This window comes from Clarias gariepinus, chromosome 21, assembly GCF_024256425.1.
Source record: "Clarias gariepinus isolate MV-2021 ecotype Netherlands chromosome 21, CGAR_prim_01v2, whole genome shotgun sequence".
NCBI classification, from domain to species: Eukaryota; Metazoa; Chordata; class Actinopteri; order Siluriformes; family Clariidae; genus Clarias; species Clarias gariepinus.
Genome location: NC_071120.1, coordinates 6,557,007 through 6,580,016, shown reverse-complemented (window position 1 = coordinate 6,580,016; position 23,010 = coordinate 6,557,007). Strand labels below are relative to the sequence as shown.

The window sequence follows — 23,010 nt, the reverse complement described above, 5'->3', positions numbered from 1 at the left end:
AGAACATTCACAATATAGCAAAATATAAAAAATAAAGAGAAAAAATATTAATTTGTAAACATTTAGACATTTGGTGTAAAAAAAAAGACTGTGGGTGTGCAAATATGCATAAAAAGTGTCTTATTAAAGTGAAGTTTCACGATTTTGGTTCTAGCACTGCTTGCTGTAGATTAAGTGCAGGCCAAGTGTCCAGGTGAGTGAGTGATATGTGGAGGAGATGAGAAATTGCATCGTCTGTGAAGTGGTTTGGGTGGTATGCCAACTGTAATGGGTCCAGTGTGTCGGGTAGTGAAGAAATGATGGAGTCTCTGACCAGACGCTTAAAGCACTTTATCACTAAGTTTTTCAAAGTAGTTTCATCTCGCGGGAAAACACGCGCAGTCTTAATGGCCACATCTGTACATACTCCTTTATGACAGTACACATACTCTTATAGTATACATTCTCCAACACATTTGTTTTTTATTACAGTGCACACAAGCATGCAAACACACACACACACACTCCTAGTGTACACACTCCAACATACTTTTCCTTTACAGCGCACAGACTGTGTACAAGCAGCTGAAAAACATTTAATGTGAGAAGTACCAAAATGCTTTAAAAAGTATAGAGAGAAAGCTAATTTCTTGCTGTGGCGGATAATAAAGACTAATTTAACAGTAGGATCAGATGGAGGAAAGACTGCCATCACTGTTGTGGTGGTGATGGTTGCTGTTCTTGCTGCTGCTGTTGGATTTGTCTTCTATACGAAGAAGCTCTGTGGTAAGAAATAAATGATTCCAAGCAAAAATATTTCACTTAAAGTTGTTTTAAAGTTTTTTTTTTTTTTTTGCTTAAGCACAATTTTAAAAACAAGGCTCATTTTGTCAAAACACTGTACAAAATTCACAGATCCACACCCACAAATAGCAGAACACCTCAGTTATTTTGCAAAATTCACTTTATTCAAAACTTTACATTCATTTAACAAAACCCAACTTGGAACACACGTGTTTCATACATTCTGATTCTCTTAGATTCATTTACACACCACTGTGCTCAGACTTAAACACTTGTAACTGTTAGATTTTTCAAATTACATAATCTGGGTTAGATTTTTTTGTTAGTGTAAAATTCATGAATAATGAAAAAAAAACATGACACTAATACTGTACATAGACGAAAATGTTTATCTCACCACATTGTAAAGCTATTCAATACATTCATGCTTTTCCAAAAGTTGCATTTCAAATCAGAACATATTCGAAATCCAATATAGTACACTAACCAAAACATGTGGAAACAAAACAAAAGCATAAGTATAAAGTTCAAAAAAGAAATATAAGAAAGGAAAAAATAGCACCTTATCATAGGCGATGTCCTCTCTTGCAAGATAGCGAGGGAAGAATCTTCTTCAATGGCGAGTACATGCTTGCACAGACCCTGCATCGATTAGGTCACAGGCCTCCTGACATACAGTAGAGCTGGAGATCGTAAACCTTCCACCACCATGACGAAAAAACTCTTCAATGGGGTTGAGGAAGGGAGAGAATGGTGGGAGGTTTTGAAGTGAAAATGTTGGATGATTAAGAAACCAGTTTTGGACAAGAGCAGATTGGTGGAAAGATACATTGTCCCAGATGAAAATGTATCTCGACTGCTTGGCATCCATTTGTTGTTCTGCTTTGACAATGTTGTGAAGTCTGTCTAAAAATGTGATAATGTAGGCTGTGTTGTAAGGATCTAACTTGACATGGCGGTGTAGGTTCCCGTTATGTGGGATTCCTCACACATTGTAATGTTGCCTGCATGTTGGCCTGGGACATTCAGAATAGTTCTATGGCCAATGATGTTTCTCCCTCTTCTTCTTACTTTAGTCAGGTTGAACCCTATGAAAATAAATTAATGTGAGATTGGATCACCATCAGTTAGCACAGTGGTTCTTAAACATTTTCTGTCATTCCCCACTTAAGGTGGTGGGCGAATTTTCAAGCCCCACTTGTCAACAAAATGATAACGAAATCGACCAAGTTTACTCTTTATTGAAATATCAATTTCTAAACCAATAAGATCAAACAACACCAAGTTTAAAACAGATCAAATACACGTGCATTTGTTATAACAGGCTTACTTTGTCACTTATCTGGAGCTATCTTTTAAAGAAGTCGAGTGGCTTATTAACGTGACTGGGGTGTGTTGTCTCTAAGTGTCTTCCTACTTTGTTGGGTCTCATGCTGTCTGCTGCCAGCTGTTTAAGACACAAAACACACACAGGTCTCTCCTCTGCCCCCACCATCCCCACCATGAATCCAAGCGCAACATAGGCTCCATTATGTTTTCCTTTCGGCTGGCTTTTTGGTTGATTAGGCTGATAGTGCTGAATCACCTGCTTTTTTGTGGTCCATGTAACAAATGTATCCATTGACGTTATTACGCTCACTACATACGGTACGCTACTGACCCGGTTTGTGTCCGCAGTAAAGTTAGTTTTATATTCGCATCTCCAAATTCAATAGCTGCGTAAAATAAATAAATAAATGAAATTACATATATAATACCGAATGTTTACTTATATATTTTTCCTCTGCAATTAACATGCCGACGTTTTAATTTTCCACTAATTCCCTCCCGTTCATTGCGCCCCACCTGTCATGTCTGTATTCCCCACTAGTAGGGCGCACCCCACACTTTGAGAACCATGGAATTAGCAGAACTCTCTGAAAAAAATAGAGAAAATTTAAAAAGGTTTTGTGTGCAGCGGACAATACTGAAGTGGACATTACTTACCTAAACAGATTCATGCCGTAGGTTTTTTACTCCTTTACAATTTCTTTCAAATGGCACGCTGTACAGTTATTTCATCTGGATGTGATGTTCTTTAAGGATTTGCACCAGTGCTGTTAGAAAGACCTGATGGACATTAAAAACTGTGTGGTCATTTAGGATATTTGTCTGAATTTCTCTAAGACATATCGCATTCTTAGCCACAACCATGTTTATAATAGCTCTCGCTTGTTCCTCTGTAAATATGGGGCCCCTTACTTCTCTATGTTTTCGACCCTTAATCCTATGTAGATCAATCAAAATACATGTTACAGTAAATGTCACAAGACAGCACACAAGACATTGTCTCAAACATGGAACACAGTGAATGGTACCAAATAGTACTGATGGACGTCATGTATACTGACAGCAGAGAAAAGTTGTTTTTACTTTTACTTACCTGTGCTCTTGTCAAAATTTCAGAATTACTGAAGCAACAGTATATCTGCCGAGGTTGGGCTGAACTCTCTCAACCCATAGTTTACAGCATGGTCAACCAAGGCTGCTCAAATTGCATCTGTTAAATTTGGTCCCCGCCTTCTTTGTCCATGTCCTCCAGGTCTACCTCCTTCTCTCCCTCTTCCTCTCTCTACCCCCCCCCCCCCCCCCATTTCTTCATGGACTGCTAGACTGCCCCTGTCATCCTAACTTTTTCTTTTACTGAGAGATTGCCTTCCATTTTTGTTGAAAATAAAAGGTATACTCACCTGTTGCTTATTTACAGTATAGTGCTTATCTGATTAAGTATGTAGTTATGCACCTACAGTTAATGCCTGCAGATGTGACGGCCATGTTTGATTAATTGGCTTTTAGAGGTGGTAATTGGAAAGCAGTGTCTTAATATGGCAAATTTTCTGTGTCTAACTGTGTCTATTAGAATTGTATTTAGTGTTTTGCAAAAAGTGTAAGGCTGAGAATGGGCTTATAGTTGTGTAGATCTGGCCTGAGGTTTTTATCCTTGAGAGTAAGGTTTTAGTAACTGTGTGTTATTTTTAATTTTAGTGTGTAAGCAATAAAAAATAAAAAAAAAACTGACAATGTAGAATTTTCCACATTTTTATTACATGTAATATCTTGAGAGTTTAATTAAGGACAGTGCTCTCCACTCACAGAACTTCTATAGAAAACTGAATCTGTCTCTCAGACATCACACACACATTCTAGTCTTCAGTCTAAGTCTGGTGTTATTCAGTAAATCCCTCAGTTTCCTGCTGAAAATACAGATTTTCAGTGTGTATCAAAACCATTACTGTGTGTGTCTAAAAGTAGAAGCTTTTTATATCATTTAAAACCATTTATTACATCAGTAGCAGCCGTGTGCTCACGCAGGACAGTTCCAGGTGCATAACTTTTTTTTTTTTTTTTTTTTGTGCATACATTTAACACTAGAGATAAACAGGTGAACCCTTAAGGAAAACCCTCCCTGCAACAAGCAGCGATGCACTTCAGTACATTTTTAAATTTCATTTTTGTGCACCTTTAACCTTACTATAATGAGCTTAGTAACTTAGTGTACTTGAAAACTTTGATGGCAAAAGTTTTTGAATTCACAATCACATGATTTGATTCAGTTAATTTTTTTAAATCACTTTTATATTTTATCACATATTTGTTACATAAAATGTTATTGATATCAATTTGGGAATGCCAATTAGCCTAATCTGCATGTCTTTGGACTGTGGGAGGAAACTGGAGTACCTGGAGGTAACCCACTAAGCACTATACAGCCACAAAACTAACTTTCCACCAACTCTAGATAGCACAAAATATTTTATGGTCCAAGCATTTATAATGATGTTTAGATGACATCAGACCCCAAACACAGCCATTGTTTAATATCTTTGAAAAATATCCAAATGCCTTTATACATACAATTCTCCAAACTTGGTGTCCAAAACAGATAGGGCCCATCTCCACCATCACCAGCAGCACCATCAACCCCAGCAACAACACCAGCCCTCACAGTGTTACTTCAGAATAGTGGGCATAGTATTACTGAAAGCATCCCAGGACGAAGCTTATCTGGTCTTACCTCCTGTAGCCCCTTTCAGGAGATAAAGGCCTACATAAGTGGTTAATTATTTTAAATAATTATATATGTACATCTATTGTGTGTCAGTGTGAGCCCATTGATTCCACACCTCCCATCTTAAATACAACTTACATACTCATTTTCTTGTAGCTACTTATTATAATTACCTGATTATGTTAGTTGCTGTTGTATTTTAGGAATCATAATCTATTGTCAGGTGGCTCAGAGTTATATGTGTGAAAAATTCAGATGTGGCCTGAACAAAAAAAAATGAGGTGAACCAATTTTCTGGGTAAAGTTATAATTTAACTGTCTAATTTTCTCCATTCTCTACCAGGTACTGATTTAATCTGTCTGTAACCTGTAATCTGCAATGGCTGGACATTTGTCGTTTGCTTTGTCAGTCATGCCCTGCTCCATGCCATGTTGTGCCCAAATCATTTTCTGTTTCATGGTTTGCCTAAACGTGTGCCATATTATTTAGACTATCAGGAATACCCAAAGAAAGGAGAACTGTACTACACTGACTGCTGGTCTGTTGTTCTCTTTTTAACTGGTAATTTGTGTGGGATGAAACAAGGTGTACCACATGCTGTTCCAGACTTTTTAGCCCTCTGTGAATACAGTATTACTTTTTTTCCCCTGCCTTTTGCTTTTATGTGTTTTTTTTACAATTATACTTGTTATAAGGTTATTTAGGTTGAGTTACCTAATTTTGTTTTCATCTTGAACTGTCAGGGTGGTACTGCGGATATTGGGACTGCAGGACTGACATTTAGTTTGTGTAGATCTATGCTGTTTGCTTTGCTGCTTCTATTCATCCAAAGCTATAGAAACTTGACTTACTGTATTGTGTTTCCAACATTCATGCAGGGTGGTCTTTGTTGAGTGTGTCTCATTATGTCATATAACTTGGGGTTTTGCTATAGACACTTTCAAACCCCATTTGTTTATCCAGTCTTCAACATTATGTGTATTAAATCCCGTGCACCATCCTAATTTCCCTATGCATTTTCCCCTGCATAGCATACCACTATTTTATTTATTTTGTTTTTACAAGGGTTATATAATTATGTAATTATATAATTGTGATATATGATCATGATATATTATTGTTTAGCTTTTTTCTGTCCATATTCTTACTGTTATGGATGCATATTCTTTCCCACAATTGATCACCCCAAACTGTGTCCTTTGCCCTCTAATTGTGGCTACTCCTACACTATTTCCTTTTTCCTGTCATTCTTTATTGCAATTTATCCTTGTAGGTTAAAATCCAGTGTTACAGTGTTCCACTGTAAAACAACTCCCTTATCACTGTGAGCCAGCAGGTCCGCCATTTAACATTTAGGGTCCCTTCTGGCTGTCCTGGTTGGGGGTGGAGGTAGTGGTGCCATCAGTGTGGGAGGAAGGTGCAGAGGTGGGAGTCCATCCAGGTCAAGATCTAAAACAGACTTGTGGCACTGCACTGCGTTAAGTGCAGGTTTCTGAACATTTTTATGCTTAGTTTGAGAGCGCTTCACTCTGATCCCAATGCATCTCTTTGTTTTTAGCTTCTATTTTCATGTTCTAATAAGCTGACCAGTGTATGTGCTCTTTTTAATTTTGTAGATTACCTTTCAATGCATCTAGCTGTAAACTAAAACTTCCTTTCTCAGGGAAGCCATACCGATCCACCCACATTACATACTGCTAAAACAGACTTAAAGAGACTGAACCATAGTTAGTCTGCATATATTTCACATTTATGTATGAGAGCAGTTCTGCTAATCTTTGCTCTTCACGTCTAGTCTTGTTGTGTTAAGCCCCCCTTTTTCTCAACAATTTCCTAAAACAGCATCAGCTTCACATAGATTATATTTAACCTGCTTTTCCCTCTGAAGAGTTCCCTCTGCGGATTTACAATGAGCTTGTTAGATCAAGGGCGGATTTCTCCAAAATCCTGATAAAAGTGCGCACCAGAAGAGTGGCTGCATTCACTGTCAGTCTAATGTGCTCCCCCAGCTGTCCCGGTACTCTGCTGACACCAAGTCTCTGTCAATGTACATAGATCAAGGCTTTTACTCCCTGTACATCTTGTTCTTTCTTGCACATATGCACATTCCTAGCTTTGCAATTATAACTGACCCCTGATTATGCAAACATTATAAGCTCTGATAAAAAAATTTCTACTGTGCTATTTATATTTCTTGTAATGCACTCTCTGGAAGTGTATTGTAGTATTTGGCAAAATATTCATAACTTCCAAAGAAAAATGGCAAAAAGCATATACTATATCTGTGAGAGAAAAGATCAGAACTGCAGGCAAAGTTTCAGATTAATAGCTGGAGTCATTAAAAACACAACACCCACACTTTACACACATTAAAACACAGAGATCTAAGATATTATATTTATTCCATGAGAATAACCTGCCTGTTGTTGTTGTAAAGATATCTGAGTTTTCCAAGCAAACTAATATCCCTGTTTTAAGCTGACAAAACATTAGACAGTGGTTGCCGGTGTATTACTTCCCTACTCAGAAGAGGTAGCTAGTTCTGTCTCGTTTTATTATTATTATATATTTTTTTGGCATATAGGATCATGCATGTACTGTCTAACTGTACTGCGCTTTTGCTATCAGTAGGTGGTTAACAAGTTAGATTCACACCTCTGGTCTGTGTGTGTGGAGATTGCATGTTGCTCTGCATGCTATTTTGTTTATTGCTGTTTGCCATTTCATTTCCCTCAGTTCAAATCAAATTCAAATTCAAATTTTATTTGTCACATACACAGTCATACACAGTACGATATGCAGTGAAATGCTTATACGACCAAACTATAAAAAACTATATATAAGGAATAAATATTAATAAAGAAATAAAATACAAAGGAAAATAAATGTAACTAGTAAAATTAACAACTGTACAAATAAGGGCATGTAAAAATATCACAAAAATAGAATATAGGAATATGGGGTGAAAATATATATATAACATTTTTTTAAATGTTTTAAAGTGGCATTGAAATGTCTTAAAGTGTCAGAGTGGCAAAGTGTCATGTGCAATGGCAGGTAAACATGTATTGTATAAAGTGACATGTGCAATGGCTTCAGATATGTAAATATGTATTGCATGAATGTGTCCATTATTGTCCAGTCATTGTCAATGTTTAAAAGATATTACTCCTGTGTGGTGTGATGTGATTGAGAGACCTTATCGCCTGCGGAAAGAAGCTCCTCCTCAGTCTCTCTGTGTTGGCCTTCAGGGAGCGGAATCGCTTTCCAGACCGCAACAGAGAAAACAGTCCATTGTTGGGATGGCTGAGGTCCTTCACAATCTTCCTGGCCTTGGTCCAGCACCGCTTGCTGTAGATCAAGTGCAGGTCATGGAGCTCGGTGCGGATGATGCGCTCAGCTGAACGCACCACCCTCTGTAGAGCTTGCTGTCCTGCATGGTGTTGTTTCCAAACCAGGTCGAAATGGTCCCCGTCAGGATGCTCTCTATGGTACAGGAGTAGAAATTCCTGAGCACCTTAGAGGGCAGTCTAAAGTCTCTCAAGCGTCTGAGGTGGTAGAGATGCTGCCGGGCCTTTTTTACCATGGTGTTGATGTGACAGGACCATGACAGGTCCTGCGTGATGTGAACACCGAGGTATCGGAAGCTGTCCACTCTCTCCACTGGGTTTTCATTGATGATGGGGGTCTGGTAGTTCCTCTCCTGCTTTGTACTAAAGTCCACTATCAGCTCCTTTGTCTTGCTGACGTTCAGGAGGAGATTGTTCCTCTGGCACCAGTTCTCCAGATTTACAATCTCCTCCAGGTAGGCCGACTCATCATTGTTGGTGATCAGGCCCACCACGACAGTGTCGTCAGCAAACTTCGAACAAAAAGTCGGCGGAATGCAAACAGTAGTGGGTCCAGTGTGTCTGGTAGTGAAGAGATGATGAAGTCTCTGACCAGGCATTCAAAGCACTTTATCACTACTGAAGTGAGGGCTACAGGGCGATAGTCATTGAGAGAAGCAGGATGTGGTTTCTTTGGGACAGGAACAATGATGGACTCTTTGAAGCATGTGGGGATCACTGACTGAGATAAAGAGATGTTGAATATCTCAGTGAACACAGGTGCTAGCTGGTCTGCGCAGGCTTTGAGAATACGGCCTGAGATGCCGTCTGGTCCTGCTGCTTTCCTGGTGTTCACTCTCTTGAAGGCTCTCCTCACGTCATGTATAGTTGTAGTGCAGCCACATAAAGGGCTTTTTCTGTGTACTGCACTTTATAGCATCTATGGAAGTCATGTGACAAAAGACCGAACAACTCGGGACTAAAAGACTCGTGAACCGTTCAATTCTGTTTCCTGTGTACTGCACTGCATATTGTCTGTGGGAGTCACGTGACAAAGGAAAGAACAACTCGGACCAAAGACTTAAAGGTAACTACTAATTTTTGTTTCCTGTACATAACATACGGAGCTTTTGTGATGCTTTGCGCATGCGCGCCCAGTAGGAAATGAGTCATGTTAAAGACTCGTTCATGAACGACCCATCACTAGTTTAAAGCGCTGCAACGAAGAAGCAAGGGAGGAGAGAGATGATGAGGAGACAGCGCTGTATTTTCGAACGAGAGAGTGAAGACAGTGACGAGTTGGATTATACCATTTCTGTATTAATCATTGCCGGACTCATTAACTACACCGTAGTTGCTCCGTTTTCGTGGTCCCGGACTGATTCAGTAATACCGAATAAGCCCAGAGCCGTCTCTCTCGCTACACACACTCACAAACACCTTAATAAATAACCTGGACTCTGGACAATTCGTCCCACCCACACACACTCATCCCTTTTTTATTTATTTTTTGTATTTGTATGTATTTTGTAAATATACTCAGCAAAAAAAGAAACGCCCCTTTTTCAGGACTGTGTATTTCAACAATAATGTTGTAAAAATTCAAATAACTTTACAGATCTTCATTGTAAAGGGTTTAAACAATGTTTTTCATGCATGTTCAATTAACCATAATCAATTAATTAACATGCACCTGTGGAATGGTCGTTAAGACCTTAACAGCTTACAGAAAGTAGGCATTTAATGTCACAGTTCTAAAAACGCAGGACACTAAAGAGACTTGTCTAACGACTGTGAAAAACACCCAAAGAAAGATGCCCAGGGTCCCTGCTCATCTGCGTGAACGTGCATTAGGCATGCTGCAGGGAGGCATGAGGACTGCTGATGTGGCTAGGGCAATAAATTGGCATGTCCGCACTGTGAGACGCCTACAGGGAGACAGGAAGGACAGCTGATCATCCTCGCAGTGGAAGACCACGTGTAACAACACCTGCACAGGATCGGTACATCCGAATATCACACCTGCGTGACAGGTACAGGATGGCCACAACAACTGCCCGAGTCACACCAGGAACACACAATCCCTCCATCAGTGCTCAGACTGTCCGCAATAGGCAGTCCATGAGGAGGAGATGCACTGCAGTACTTCAAGCAGCTGGTGGCCACACCAGATACTGACTGGTACTTTTGATTTTGAGCCTCCCTTCATTCAGGGACACATTGGGAAACATTTTTAGTTTATGTCTTATGGTGTTGACTCTTTTAGTGTTCATACAAATATTTACACATTAAGTTTACTGAAAGTAAAAACAGTTGAAAGTCAGAGGACGTTCCTTTTTTTTGCTGAGTGTATATCTATTTTTTGGTGCGCCTTTTTTTGTCACTTAATACACTTTGAGTTTTAGTTAACGCTAGACCTATACCGCACCGGAAGTTAGATTTAAGACCCTGATTTAGTGTAACTAGGTTCATAACAAATCTGATTGTTACAGTTACCCAGCATAATTTTACTTCGCCTTTAATTCTGACAGAAAAGTCAGGTTAAGCTTTTGATTTCTCCCTTCATTGAGACAATGCTGCTACTGAATCTGAACAAATAAAGACTTTTCTTGTGTCATCCAATCACCATAATCACTATAATAAGAATTCCTATCCTATAATGTTTCTGATCATCAAACATATTTAACTATTAGTCAAAGATAACATAATTGAACAAAAAATGCAGTTTTTAAATGATGGTTTTTATTATTTAGGGAGAAAGAAAATCCAAACCTACATGGCCCTGCCGGCACAGAACAGAAAAGAGCCTGGATGAATGCCGCCCTCGATCCCTGAGAGGATCGGAGGGAACGTGGTGCAGTGCGTGGTGATATTAGAGCAGAGAGGTAAGTGGTTGCTGGGCCATTTTTAGCTTTATAGGCAAACATCAGCATTTTGAATTTGATGCGGGCAGCTAAAGAAAGCCAGTGCAGGGAGCGGAGAAGTGGGGTGGTGTGGGAGAACTTGGGAAGGTTACAAACGAGACGTGCTGCTGAATAAATGCTTATTCATAAAAAAATATGATTGTTGTGTAATTATTACTTATGATGTATACTGCTATGGGACTACGTAAGTGAACAACCCTGCAAATGAATGCCTAAAGGTTCTGTATACCTGTTCAGACAAAGTGAGAACAAATACAAAAATTCTGCTCACAACTAGGCCCAACGATGCCATATTACAACATTTCCCTAAAAACTTACTAAAATGTAAAAAATGTGAAAAATCTTTAGTTTCCAAAATCAGAGGCCTCCTTAAACAATATCTGAGAGGTCAAAAAAAATTTGCTCATGTTTTTCTATATTTGGGTCTTACAGGGTTAAGCACAGCTGTTGACATATTTTAAAAAGAGAGAGGTACATTACATATGCACAAATCCTCTCAGTGGATACACGATGAAAACAAAGGATTCAATTTAACATGAGATTTTTCTAATATTTTCTTTACCCAATTTGTGTAATTTCATTCTAAATTTAAAGAAGGGGTTTTTATCAGACTTTGTGACTTCACCTACTGTACATGCTTGGGTACAAAAGGGTCAAAAATAGATTTTTAAATGCCATAATAGTGATTTGATGATTTGTGTGTGTGTGTGTGTGTGTGTGTGTGTGTGTGCGCGATACTGGTAGGTTGTCATACAAAACTACAATAGTATTCAATTAAATTATTTAATTATTATTGTTTATGTTGGTCTGGAACCAAGATGCTGCTCGCTTGCTGGTGTGTTTGGGGTCGTTGTCTTGTTAAAACACCCATTTCAAGGGCATTTCCGCTTTAAATATTTGTATGTACTCAAATTGATCCATGATCCCTGAAATGTGATAAATACAGTAGGCCCAACACCATAGTACGAGAAGCATCCCCATATCATGATGCTTGTCCCTCCATGCTTCACTGTCTTCACAGTGTACTGTGGCTTTAATTCAGTGTTTGGGGGCCTGACAAACTGCCTGCAGCCTCTAGACCCAAAAAGGACAATCTTGCATCATCAGTCCACAAAATATTGCTCCATTTCTCTTTAGGCCAGTCAATGTGTTTTTTAGCAAACTGTACCCTCTTCAGCACATGTCTTTTTTCCAACAATGGGATTTCGTGGGAACTTTTTGCTGATAGCTTCACTTCACATAGCCGTCTTATAATAGTAACAGTACTAACAGGTAACTTTAGCTGTTCTTTGATCCTACTGACTCAGAATCAATTTTGTTATCTTTGATCCATTCGAATGGTATTTTTCAATTTTTCTCCACGTCTGGTTTTGGTCTCCATTTTAAAGCTTAAAAATGATTTGGTATCATTTTAGCAGAGCAGCCTATCATTTCTTTGTATCTTTTTCCATCTCTAATCAATTTTTGAATCAAAGTGCACTCTTCTTCTGAACAATGTCTGGACGACCCGTTTTACTCTGATTTTCAGAAATGCACACGAAACCTTTTCTGCATTTACCTTTAAATAAGGGGAACTTGTTTGACATCTGTTTTTCACAGAATAATTTACCTCTCTAATTAAACTCCACACTGCTATTTTTTTGAGTACATCCTATTTCAATTAATGATTCAATTACACAGAATCAGGTGCATGCAAGTCATAACTGTTGGGTCTGTTGGTTTTCTATTACTCCACTACACCTACAGGTAAAATATTTACCATGAAGAAATAAAATTTTTCACAAAAACAATTATTGATCTGGTTACTGGTGTTGAACTGCTATTACTTTGAACACAACTTTATACATAAAACTACATGAATAGGCATAAACTAAACAGTGTGTGTGTGTGTAGCGGGGCAGATTACCTGTATGATTCTGTCTTCAGACCTCAGGAAAACACAGCAATGTGTGAGAGCTTTATTATTTAGTTTTGATGGTTGTGATGCTGGGTTGAATCTACCGAAATGAAACACATTTTCACTTCATCTATTTACATAAAATGTAGGCCAGACAATGGTATTTACTCAATAAGTGTACACAGCTAAATAAATAGCAATATTGTAATCCATACAATGTTCGCAATAAAGTGTTGACACACTGGTCTCCGAGCTTTAATGCAAGAAACATTTCATGATGGATAGTGTCAAAGATTTCAGGTGAATTGCATTGAATTAAATTGTATTTTTATGTAGCTTCAATAATGGGCATTGGCACAAAGAAGCTTTGTAGAAATATATGTATTCTGGATAAAAAAATATTATATTTATAAATGTATAAAGGTGGTAAAAAAAAAACCTTGATGAGGACTTAAATTGTTCACTGATAAAGACTTGAGTGAAATACTGTTTGGGGTAATTGCTGGCATAAAAAGCTGTAGTGCAAAACTATTCGAATTAGTAAGAGTCTGAAATGTTTAAGTTTATCTATACCAATAAGACCAAAAAAACAATCAGAATAGTAAGAGCCTGGTGGTTGTGGTTGAGTGCTGTAGCACGTCTGTCTGATATCAGTTTGCATAGCAGTCTGTCTGCTGCATGATTAAAATCTATGGTGATTTTGTGAGGCTTCCTCAGGCATCACGTATCAAGGATATCCTGTCAGGCTGGGAGGTTGTTAACAGGAATGAGTCCAAACCAGACACATGTGCACCCAGTCATATTGCTCTCTGTGCTGCAACTGTAAGAGTTAGTCAGGACTTCAGAGAGGAGACCAAATTTCCTGAGCCTCCACAGGAATTAGGATCACTGATCAATGGATTTCACCACTGTCTTAGTATGTAGGGACAAGGTCAGGTCATGTGGAACTTGATGCTCCTGAATCTATCCACAGATGACCTTGGTTGTTAAAAGTTAGTAAAGCCATCCTCATGGAGCCTCATGTAGGTCGTGATCATCTCAATGATCATCTCTTTGAGTTTAAGGCAGAGCTTAATGGTGTTAAGCTCTGATAACATTCTGTCCTCATGTCTGTAGCCTGCCACATCTTTGCCCAGGTTAGTGATGTCATTCACAACTTTTATAATTATACCAGAACTGTGCTTTTGCATGTGACATCAGACCTGATGTAAATAAACTTATGCGAGAAACCTCTTTCAGGCTGACTGCAAGCAACACATGCTATACAACTTTATGCAAAAGGTGTGTTTCTCAAAATAAGGTATGGAAAATATGATTAGAATTGAGGTAGATGATATATGCAGACAAATACAGTTCGGTCCATGAAGTACACACAACCCTAGACTGGGTTATGGTTCACCTTTCAGCATCACACTGTTCTGAAACATACAGAGCCAAAACAATGCTGGACTGACGTTGGAGCTCTCTGAAGTCTCTAAATGTCCTTGATTGGCCCAAAAAAGCTGATCAAAAGCTGCAAAAGCACTAAGTGCTTCTCATTATGATTCTACAATCATATAATGAGAAGCACTTTTCTGAATCAAAGGTCTGGATAATTAGACTTGTTTAAGAGATTTTTTTGTTTTGGAATTACAAGAAATCTGAAAACAAACAAACATATTTTTTTCATTGTTGCAGTTCACACACTGTTGATTTTTTTAAATAGTTTAACTATTTTACACCCACAGATCTCACACTTGATATATTTGCAAACATGGCTTTTTCTTCATTTAAACTGTGAAAACACTCATCTGTGGTTCATCTGCTTCTGACCACTGCCTGAGCTCATACACTCTTTTATGACTGTTTAATGTGCAAGATAAGAATCTTGACATATCCTGTTCCTAGTTATTCTGTTAAAATGGCGTGTGAATGTTAATTGTTGTTCAACACTTCTAAAGCAGTTCACATGATTGATAATCATATACACAGATACAAAAATTATAACACATTTAGATTTTGCTAATCATGAGTTTATTAGTTACGTTTGTTTGATTAGTTTAATAAAAAGAGTAAAATACTGTGAAAGATACTGCAATAAACACTAAGTAAAAGTCTTTCCCCTGTAACACATTAGGGTAAGAGCACTGCAGACTAAAGGAATAATCTGAACAAAAGTCTTTGATAAAGTTAGAAATGTAAAAGCTGTGTTGCTTACTGGATATATGAACCACTTGTTTATTCATCTCAAGTAAAGACTTTGTCTGGATCATGTGTGTGTGTGTGTGTGTTGGATGCAAGAGATAGAGAGAGATTATTCCGGCTTTTGTGTCTGGAGATAAACCTGAAAAATACAAATCTCATCATATTTGTTTTAGTTAGTTTGTTTAGTTATTTCTTTTTGCGGTAGACTTTATATAATATATATAGTATATTATAGTCACACCCCTTCACACAGAAACAGAACAGCATTAGTTTTACCCATTTGATCATTTCCTCTTTGTCTCTCGGCTGATACACAATGGTCTGGGTTGAAGCTCTGCCTTTGTTTCTCTGTGTCATGGGTAAACCTTAGTGATCTTAATGATTTTAAAAGATTCATGTTATGTTATGTGATGTATGGTGTGTTATAATATAATTATAAAAAAAAAAAATTATAAATGATGTGTGGTGTGTTTCTGTGTTACAGGTTTTCTCTCAGAGACTCTGTGCTCTTTAAGTTTAAAAGCACAAGCTGGAGATAAAGTAACTATTTGGTGTGAAATTAATCCGAATGCTGCAAAGTACATCTCCTGGTTTAAACACACGAGTGATTCAGTTCCACTTCGTCTTGCATGTAGACAGTTTTTTAAAAATTCTCCAGCAGAAACGTGTTACTTCTTTACAGAAAGTGAGAGAATAGTGATGTCTGTTTATGGCAAGAACACGTCTCTCACCATCACTGCAGTAAATGTCTCTGATACAGGACTCTATTACTGCAGATACAGTGAGGAAACAAACTTTAGCACCTCAACATTTTTGCATGTGGAAGGTAAATTACATGTGAAAGTTACATAGTTTCAGTAAACACTGTTTGAGATAAATGAGGTAGTAAAATCTTTTAAAAAAAAAGTAATAGTAGTAAAATTTTTTTCAGGCAAAAATATAAACATTGTTAAGAAGAAAGAAACCGGTAATTTTTTTTTGTTCTTCCAAACACTTCTGTGCATGATTCAATTATGATGCAGGATCAATGTTTTCTTTAATGTTTCTCTCCAAGTTTCAGAATCTCCTGCTTTGTTCTTCATGCTGAATGTGGGGTTGGGTGCACTGACTGTGATTCTTCTCGGTGTCCTGATCTGTCTATTGAAGCAAAGAAAAAACTCACACAGGTCAATTGGTAATCCTATAATGATGATAATAATAATAATAATAGTAGTAGTAGTAATAAATAAATAAATGAATAAATAAATAAATAAATAATAATAATAATAATAATTATTATTATTATTATTATTATTATTATTATAAATTTATTATTATTATTATTATTAATTATATTATTATTATTATTATTATTATTATTATTATTATTATTATTAATAATAATAATAATAATAATAATAATATGTAATATTAATGTGTTACATTAGGTGATGAACCAGAAGATAGTCAGGTAAGTCTGATATTAATTGAAACACACACACACACACACACACACACACACACACACACACACACACACACAACATTAGAACTTTACCCAAGTATACAGGATGTCTGTTTATAGGACATTGTTTTATAAGTATTGTGACTTTCTAAAATGCAGTTTGTGAACCTCACTTATGCTTACTTTTCTTTTTAGAGGGAAAATGTTTCTCCTGGCAACCCTTTCAAACAAACCATACTTGTTCAGTTTTCTTGTGATTGTGCTGTTATGGACTGTTACATTTAACATGCTCAATGAGGCCCGTAGGGTCTGAGATGTAGCTCTTGGGTAGTTTGTATTTCTCTGAGTATTGGACAGTCTGACTTTGGGGTGAATGTGCTGGGACGTCCACTTCCTTCCACTTTCGGTAAGATTGGCAGTTGTCTTAAATACTCGCCACAATAATCTTTCTCAGTGTAGAATGTTGAACTCCAAATTGTTTGAAAATTATTTGATAAGGCCCTCCGCAACCCTTTATACAGAATGAAGTGGTATAATAGATGAGTGAGTTATTTTTAATTTGATTTAGTACTACATCACTTGTATTTGCCTAATATTAATATTTTATTAATATTATGTTTTTAAACAAAGAAACATAGAATTAAATAGGAGGGAACTAACTTATATACATGACTGTAATAAAAGCACATGTTTTTCAGGTTACATTTTTCTGCATAACATTATATATATTTTTGTCAAATTGATTTAGAACACATATTTTGTTCTAACACCTTTGATTGTGATGTAATCAGTAGCTTTTTTGTGAGGAATAAATACATCTTATTAATTCTCCTCTTGTTTTACTTGCTAAACTTTTGCATATGTGGACAAAACCTCTTGACTCCATGCTTATAAGGTAAACGTTTATAAGGTGAAGACCAGTCACACACAGTTGTGGTGAGAAGTTGTTAGGCACATGAATATCATGACAATATTGATCTTTTAATTATTTCTTTAAACTGGTCTTTTACTAGGCAGAATAATTGTACCACATACTGTACATCTTTAATGGAAGATAACTTCAATAATTTATAGCACAAGTTTTAATTTGTTTTGTCAGCACTTTTCCGGCTACAAATATCATTATCAGTTAAATTTGCTTTTGATCCACAAATTTTAAGGATCATAAATACCTGTAAACTGGTAATAGACTCATACTCTAGGCATGCCTGTCTGAAGCAAAGGTCAGCCTGTCTGGCCTGATCGCATAGAAAAGCCAATGCACACAAATCACCAGTCAAATAATCAGATAAAAAGGCAACAAAACAACTAGTGCACCACAGCCAACCCCACATGTGGCCCAACAGGCAAAGAGTCCAAGGCGGCTGATCTGGCCTCCAAACTATCCAGATCTATTGGATCTACCGGACAAATGGAGATCCCACCACACAACCCACAAAAGAGTCCAAGTCCATAGAGCAAACAATTTTTAGAGAATTTATACAGTGGCAAAAAAAGGTGTGAGAACCTTTCGGAATTTCATGTTTTTTTTTTTTTGCATAAATTTTGCATAAAATGTGATCTTCATCTAAGTCAAGAGTACTGGCAAATATAATGTGCCTAAAATAATTGCACAAAATAATTCCGATCTTTTATGTGCTTATTGAACACACTCATTCAACATTCAAAATGGTAGTGGAAATGGTAAATGAACCCTTAGTAGTGGTAGTGGAACTGGTTGTACTAGGAATCAAGAGGATTTTTTTTTCTGGCAGAACTGCTTTGCTGCTTTGTCCTTGCATTTTTCAGTCTAAAAGGAAATATGTTGAGACTGGAGAAGCTGATGTTTAGTTAAACAGTGGTCTGTGTGTAGGAAGTCCCGGGTCCAGTTAGGGAGTTGTAAGGGATAATTGTAGTGAAACCTGATCTAAAATTTTATGAACAACATTCTGGGTTTCAGGATGTGTCAGGGTTGCCCAGGTGAGACAGTGCAGAATGGAGCATTGTGAAAATGGTATCCTCTATTTACTTCTTTGTGATAGTTTGGGTCCAGAGTAGATGGTACACAGGCTTTAAGGTGGGTAAGGATCAGTCTTTTGAAGCACTTTGAAAAAGACAGGTCTTGATAAGAGTGAGTGCGAAGGGACAAAAGTCACAGGATTTGCAGATTGCAGATTTAACAACAAGCAGCTGGCTAGAAGCCGGTCCAAAACAGGCAGAGTGAGATTTACAAGCAAATTCAGGAATATTATGAAAGCTAGAAGGCTCACACAAGCCGTGAAAAGACAAAAATGGAAAAGAGTGAATGAAAGATTGTTTGTGAAATAAGAGCAGAGGGGCAGGTTAATTGTAGACAAGTGGAGTTGATTAGAAATGGTGACAGGTGATACTAACCAACTGACAAGGGAGAGAAGTGCAACTGCAAAAGAAAAACAGTTAGTAAACAATCAATCCAGAACAATGATCTTGGCAACGGGTCTACTGAGGTTTGTTAATTAACCTTCATAGAGAGAAGGGCTGCAGAGGTCATTAGTTGACCTTACCAGAAAGCTGGGCTATGGAGATAGCCATGATGACCCCTACAAGGAGCTGAGCTATAAGTGATGTTACAATTGATCCTGAGACTTGGAAGCACATCTCAATTACTGATGTCACTTTGCAGTGAAACCCCATGCTGATGTTTATATCAAAGTGAGATAAGAGCATTACTCATAATGTGTGAAGCTTCAGTCAGGAAGTCAAAACAGATTCACCTGACACTTATAGGTTTGTAGTGTAGGAGAACAGATTTTTAGTAAGGATTTGAAGCACTGTGCAATCACAGTGTGTTTCCTAATTTTCACAATATTTTGATTTCTTTTCTCCCAAAAATTAATCCACATTTTAGTTAATTTATTTATTATTATTTGTTTGTTGTTTAAACCAGAACTGGTTTATACTGTACCTTGTCCATGTTGTGGCATTAGACATTAGCCAAGCAAGCTCTTCTCATGGTAAGTCCAAAATATTTTATTTAGCTGTTTAACTAACTGATGTCTTTCAGAGTTTGGCCCTAGAAGCAAATGGGTTGAGGTCAAATGTTTGCATTGTGTTTTGTTGTAACATCAAGAAAGCTATAGTAGATTTGGATGAGGCTCTAGTGAACATGGTTGTGAACATGTGGTTTAGGAAGTTTGTTAACAAACTGGACCCCACATATATTATCCCTAGGCTGGAGGGCCTGGAGCCTATCCCAGGAGGCTTAAGGCACGAGACGGGGTACACCCTGGACAGGGTGCCAATCCATCGCAGGGCACACACACACACACACACACTATGGGCAATTTGGGAAACGCCAATTAGCCTAACATGCAGTTACTTGAAAGGAAAATGGAGTACCCAAAGGAAACGTACTAAGCACGGGGAGAACATGCAAACTCCATGCACACAGAGATGGGAATCAAACCCAGACCCTGGAGGTGCAAGGCAACAGTGCTAACTACTACACCACTCTGCCGCCTTAGAAAAAAAAATCTAAAACGTGAAAGGCAGTTTTATTTTAGTCCTTATTTTATTATACTTGTTATTAATGAAAATGGTGTAAATAAATATGACTTACACAAATGTCGTACTGCATGTCATAAAATATTTATTAACATTAGACATTTTTTTTCATTAAAAAGCTAGTACCCCTGTTTTAATTATACTGTATGCTTTTTTTGTGTAAAAACATAATAAATCATCTGATCATATAGGGTCTTAGTAAACAAACAACAGCATATAACATGCACCACCAGACAACTATTTAACAAAAATGAAGCAAAAAAGAACCCTAAGTAGTTCCCTTACTGCTTCGACTGGACTTGCCTTTAAATAATTGATCATTGGCAGGTCTGCAGACCTCTATAAGAGCCAACGTTTTGGCAGTTTGCTGGTCTCAAGCATTCAGATTAATACAATGCCTACCCTGTCGTGCCTTGTTTTATAACCTTTTTCAGATCGATCTTCGAGAAGCAATTGTTGCTGCACACCAATCTGAAAAAGGTTATAAAACAAGGCAAGACAGGGTAGGGTGATGATTTTGGCTTGGTTTTGCAGTCACAGGACCTGGGCATGTTGCAGTCACTGAGTGGACCATAAACTTTTAAGTTGACCAGAGTCTTCTCTGAGGCAAGTGTAATGGAAAATTTTGAAGCTTTATACTAAATGCCCAGAAGTTTGTGTTCTATACATGAACTTTCTCTTCAAGAAGTGCTGTCTGTGTCTTGAACTTAAACTGCAGGTTTTTGATAAAGACCGTTATTACCAGACCTCTAACTGAAACTACAGTAACTACTTTTTATTTGGTATGATTTATAGACAAAGACACCAGCAAAGAGGAAGAACCCAGACTGAGGGGTGGGGGGCTGCGATACCAACATAGAATATGTGTAGGTATGTATTTGTGTGTGATAGTGTGTATAAATACAGGCAGGGAGAAAGCAGGAAGTACCTGTTTCCTCTAGATGTCCCCTCCCCTCTTCCCAGTTGTGTTGGACTAATGGCACTTAGTTATTAACCTAGTTAACCCAGTTTAAGTATGTATCTAATGATGTAAACTTTAAAGCACTTTTTGTAAGTTGCTCTGGATAAGAGCATTTGCCAAATGCCTAAATGTAAATGTACAGATGCTGTGCGTGTGTGTGTAATTGTGATACCAGGGCAGTAATTATACTTTTGCTCATTCAGATTCTTGCTTGTCTTGTTTTGAGACACTCTACTGAATTTCCACCACAACACACACACACACACACACACACACACAAATATCAAAAAAGTGCGGGACAGTATGAGGTCATCTGTAAAGTCTCTCTATTGAAAACTGTACAACAGCACATTATTTAGCAGGTGAATTTAATCATTTGTTTTAAATATGCACTTATTTCAAATCTGGTGGCTGCAACATTCTCCAAAAAACACAACAGGCCCAATTTAAGACTAATACCAATGAGACAATTAGAAATTAAAAGGTGATGAGAAACATAGGAGTTTAACCTATAGGAGTTTAAAGAAAGGCCTAGTCCTTCTAGAGCAAGGATGGGTCAAGGCTCGCTGATTTGTCAACACATTCAGGATAACATTCCCCAATGTTAGTACACATCACCATGAAATTAAGGAAATATAAATTTCAATGTTTAAAGGGCAGGGCTGAGAACCACTTCTGAATACGTTTGATCCATCAGAATATCACTGTATTAAAAATCCTCATGCTTCCATATTGGATATCATGATGTGTGCGCAGGAACATTTTGGTAAACCTTTGTCCATTAACACCATTTGCCACTGCATTTCCAAATGCAACTTAAGGCTTAAGGAAGCTATACATTACATCAATATTGTCTCTGGCTGTCTTACCTGAGATGGACATAAGTATTAAGACCCTTTGTTATGAAAATTATAACTGAGCTTTGGTGTATCTACTATTATCAATGGTCTTTGAAATCTTGAAATGCTTCTACAACTTGACTGTAACCGACTTGTATCTTGTATCTAACTAACTTCATTGGACATCATTAGGAAAGGCACGCTCTTGTCTATCTATCTATCTATCTATCTATATATATATATATATATATATATATATATATATATATATATATATACTGTACACACACACACACACACACACACACACACACACACACACACACTATATGGACAAAAGTATTTGTCCAAACCTGTTAATTATTAAATTCTGGTATTTAATCAAGCCCCTTATCACCAGTGAAGGGTGTGTATAAATTGTTTACAATAATCCTAGTTTTATGTATATATTCAGTGGAGAAAATCCCACATTAAGAAATATATTTTTTACACCCCACAGGTTTTCAATTGGATTGAGGTCTGGGGACTGAGGGAGCTTGATTTTGTGTCTGCTGAACCATTTTTGTGTAGATTTCGCCACATGTTCTGGGTCATTATCCTGCTGAAAGACTCAATGACAACCCATCTTCAGCTTTCTGACAGAGGCCATCAGGTTTTGATTTAAAATGTTCTGGTATTTAAGAATTCATGATGCCATGCACCCTAACAAGGTTCCGAGGGTCTTTGGAAGAGCAATAGGCCCACAGCATCACAGATCCTCCACCGTACTTCACAGTGGGCGTGAGGTGCTTTTCCACATTCTCATCATTTGTTAACGCCAGACCCACTGTTTTTTCATTCCAAAAAGCTCTATCTTAGTCTCATCACGGTCCCAGTTGAAGTCCTAGTAAACTCCAAGCATTTATGTTTGTGATTGTAGGTAAGAAAAGTTCCTACAATTTTTCCTTTAATACCAAAACAGCTTTTTGGCATATTAATAGCATCTGATGGTTGTTATGGTTGTTGTGACCCCAAGATGCCTCTCTCTTTAATGCAGTTCTCGAACAGTAAACTTTGGAGAATTTTTTACTTCTCTCAC

General features: G+C 37.5%; 1 gene segment (V, D, J or C); it reads left to right on the top strand.

Annotated features, from left to right (window-relative positions):
- Positions 1 to 15,467: 15,467 nt before the first annotated feature.
- LOC128509839 (Ig kappa chain V region 120-like) lies at positions 15,468 to 16,666 on the top strand. The segment is given in 5 exon segments: positions 15,468 to 15,525; positions 15,651 to 15,992; positions 16,098 to 16,133; positions 16,221 to 16,332; positions 16,594 to 16,666. Coding segments are annotated over 5 exon segments (537 nt in total).
- Positions 16,667 to 23,010: the final 6,344 nt, after the last annotated feature.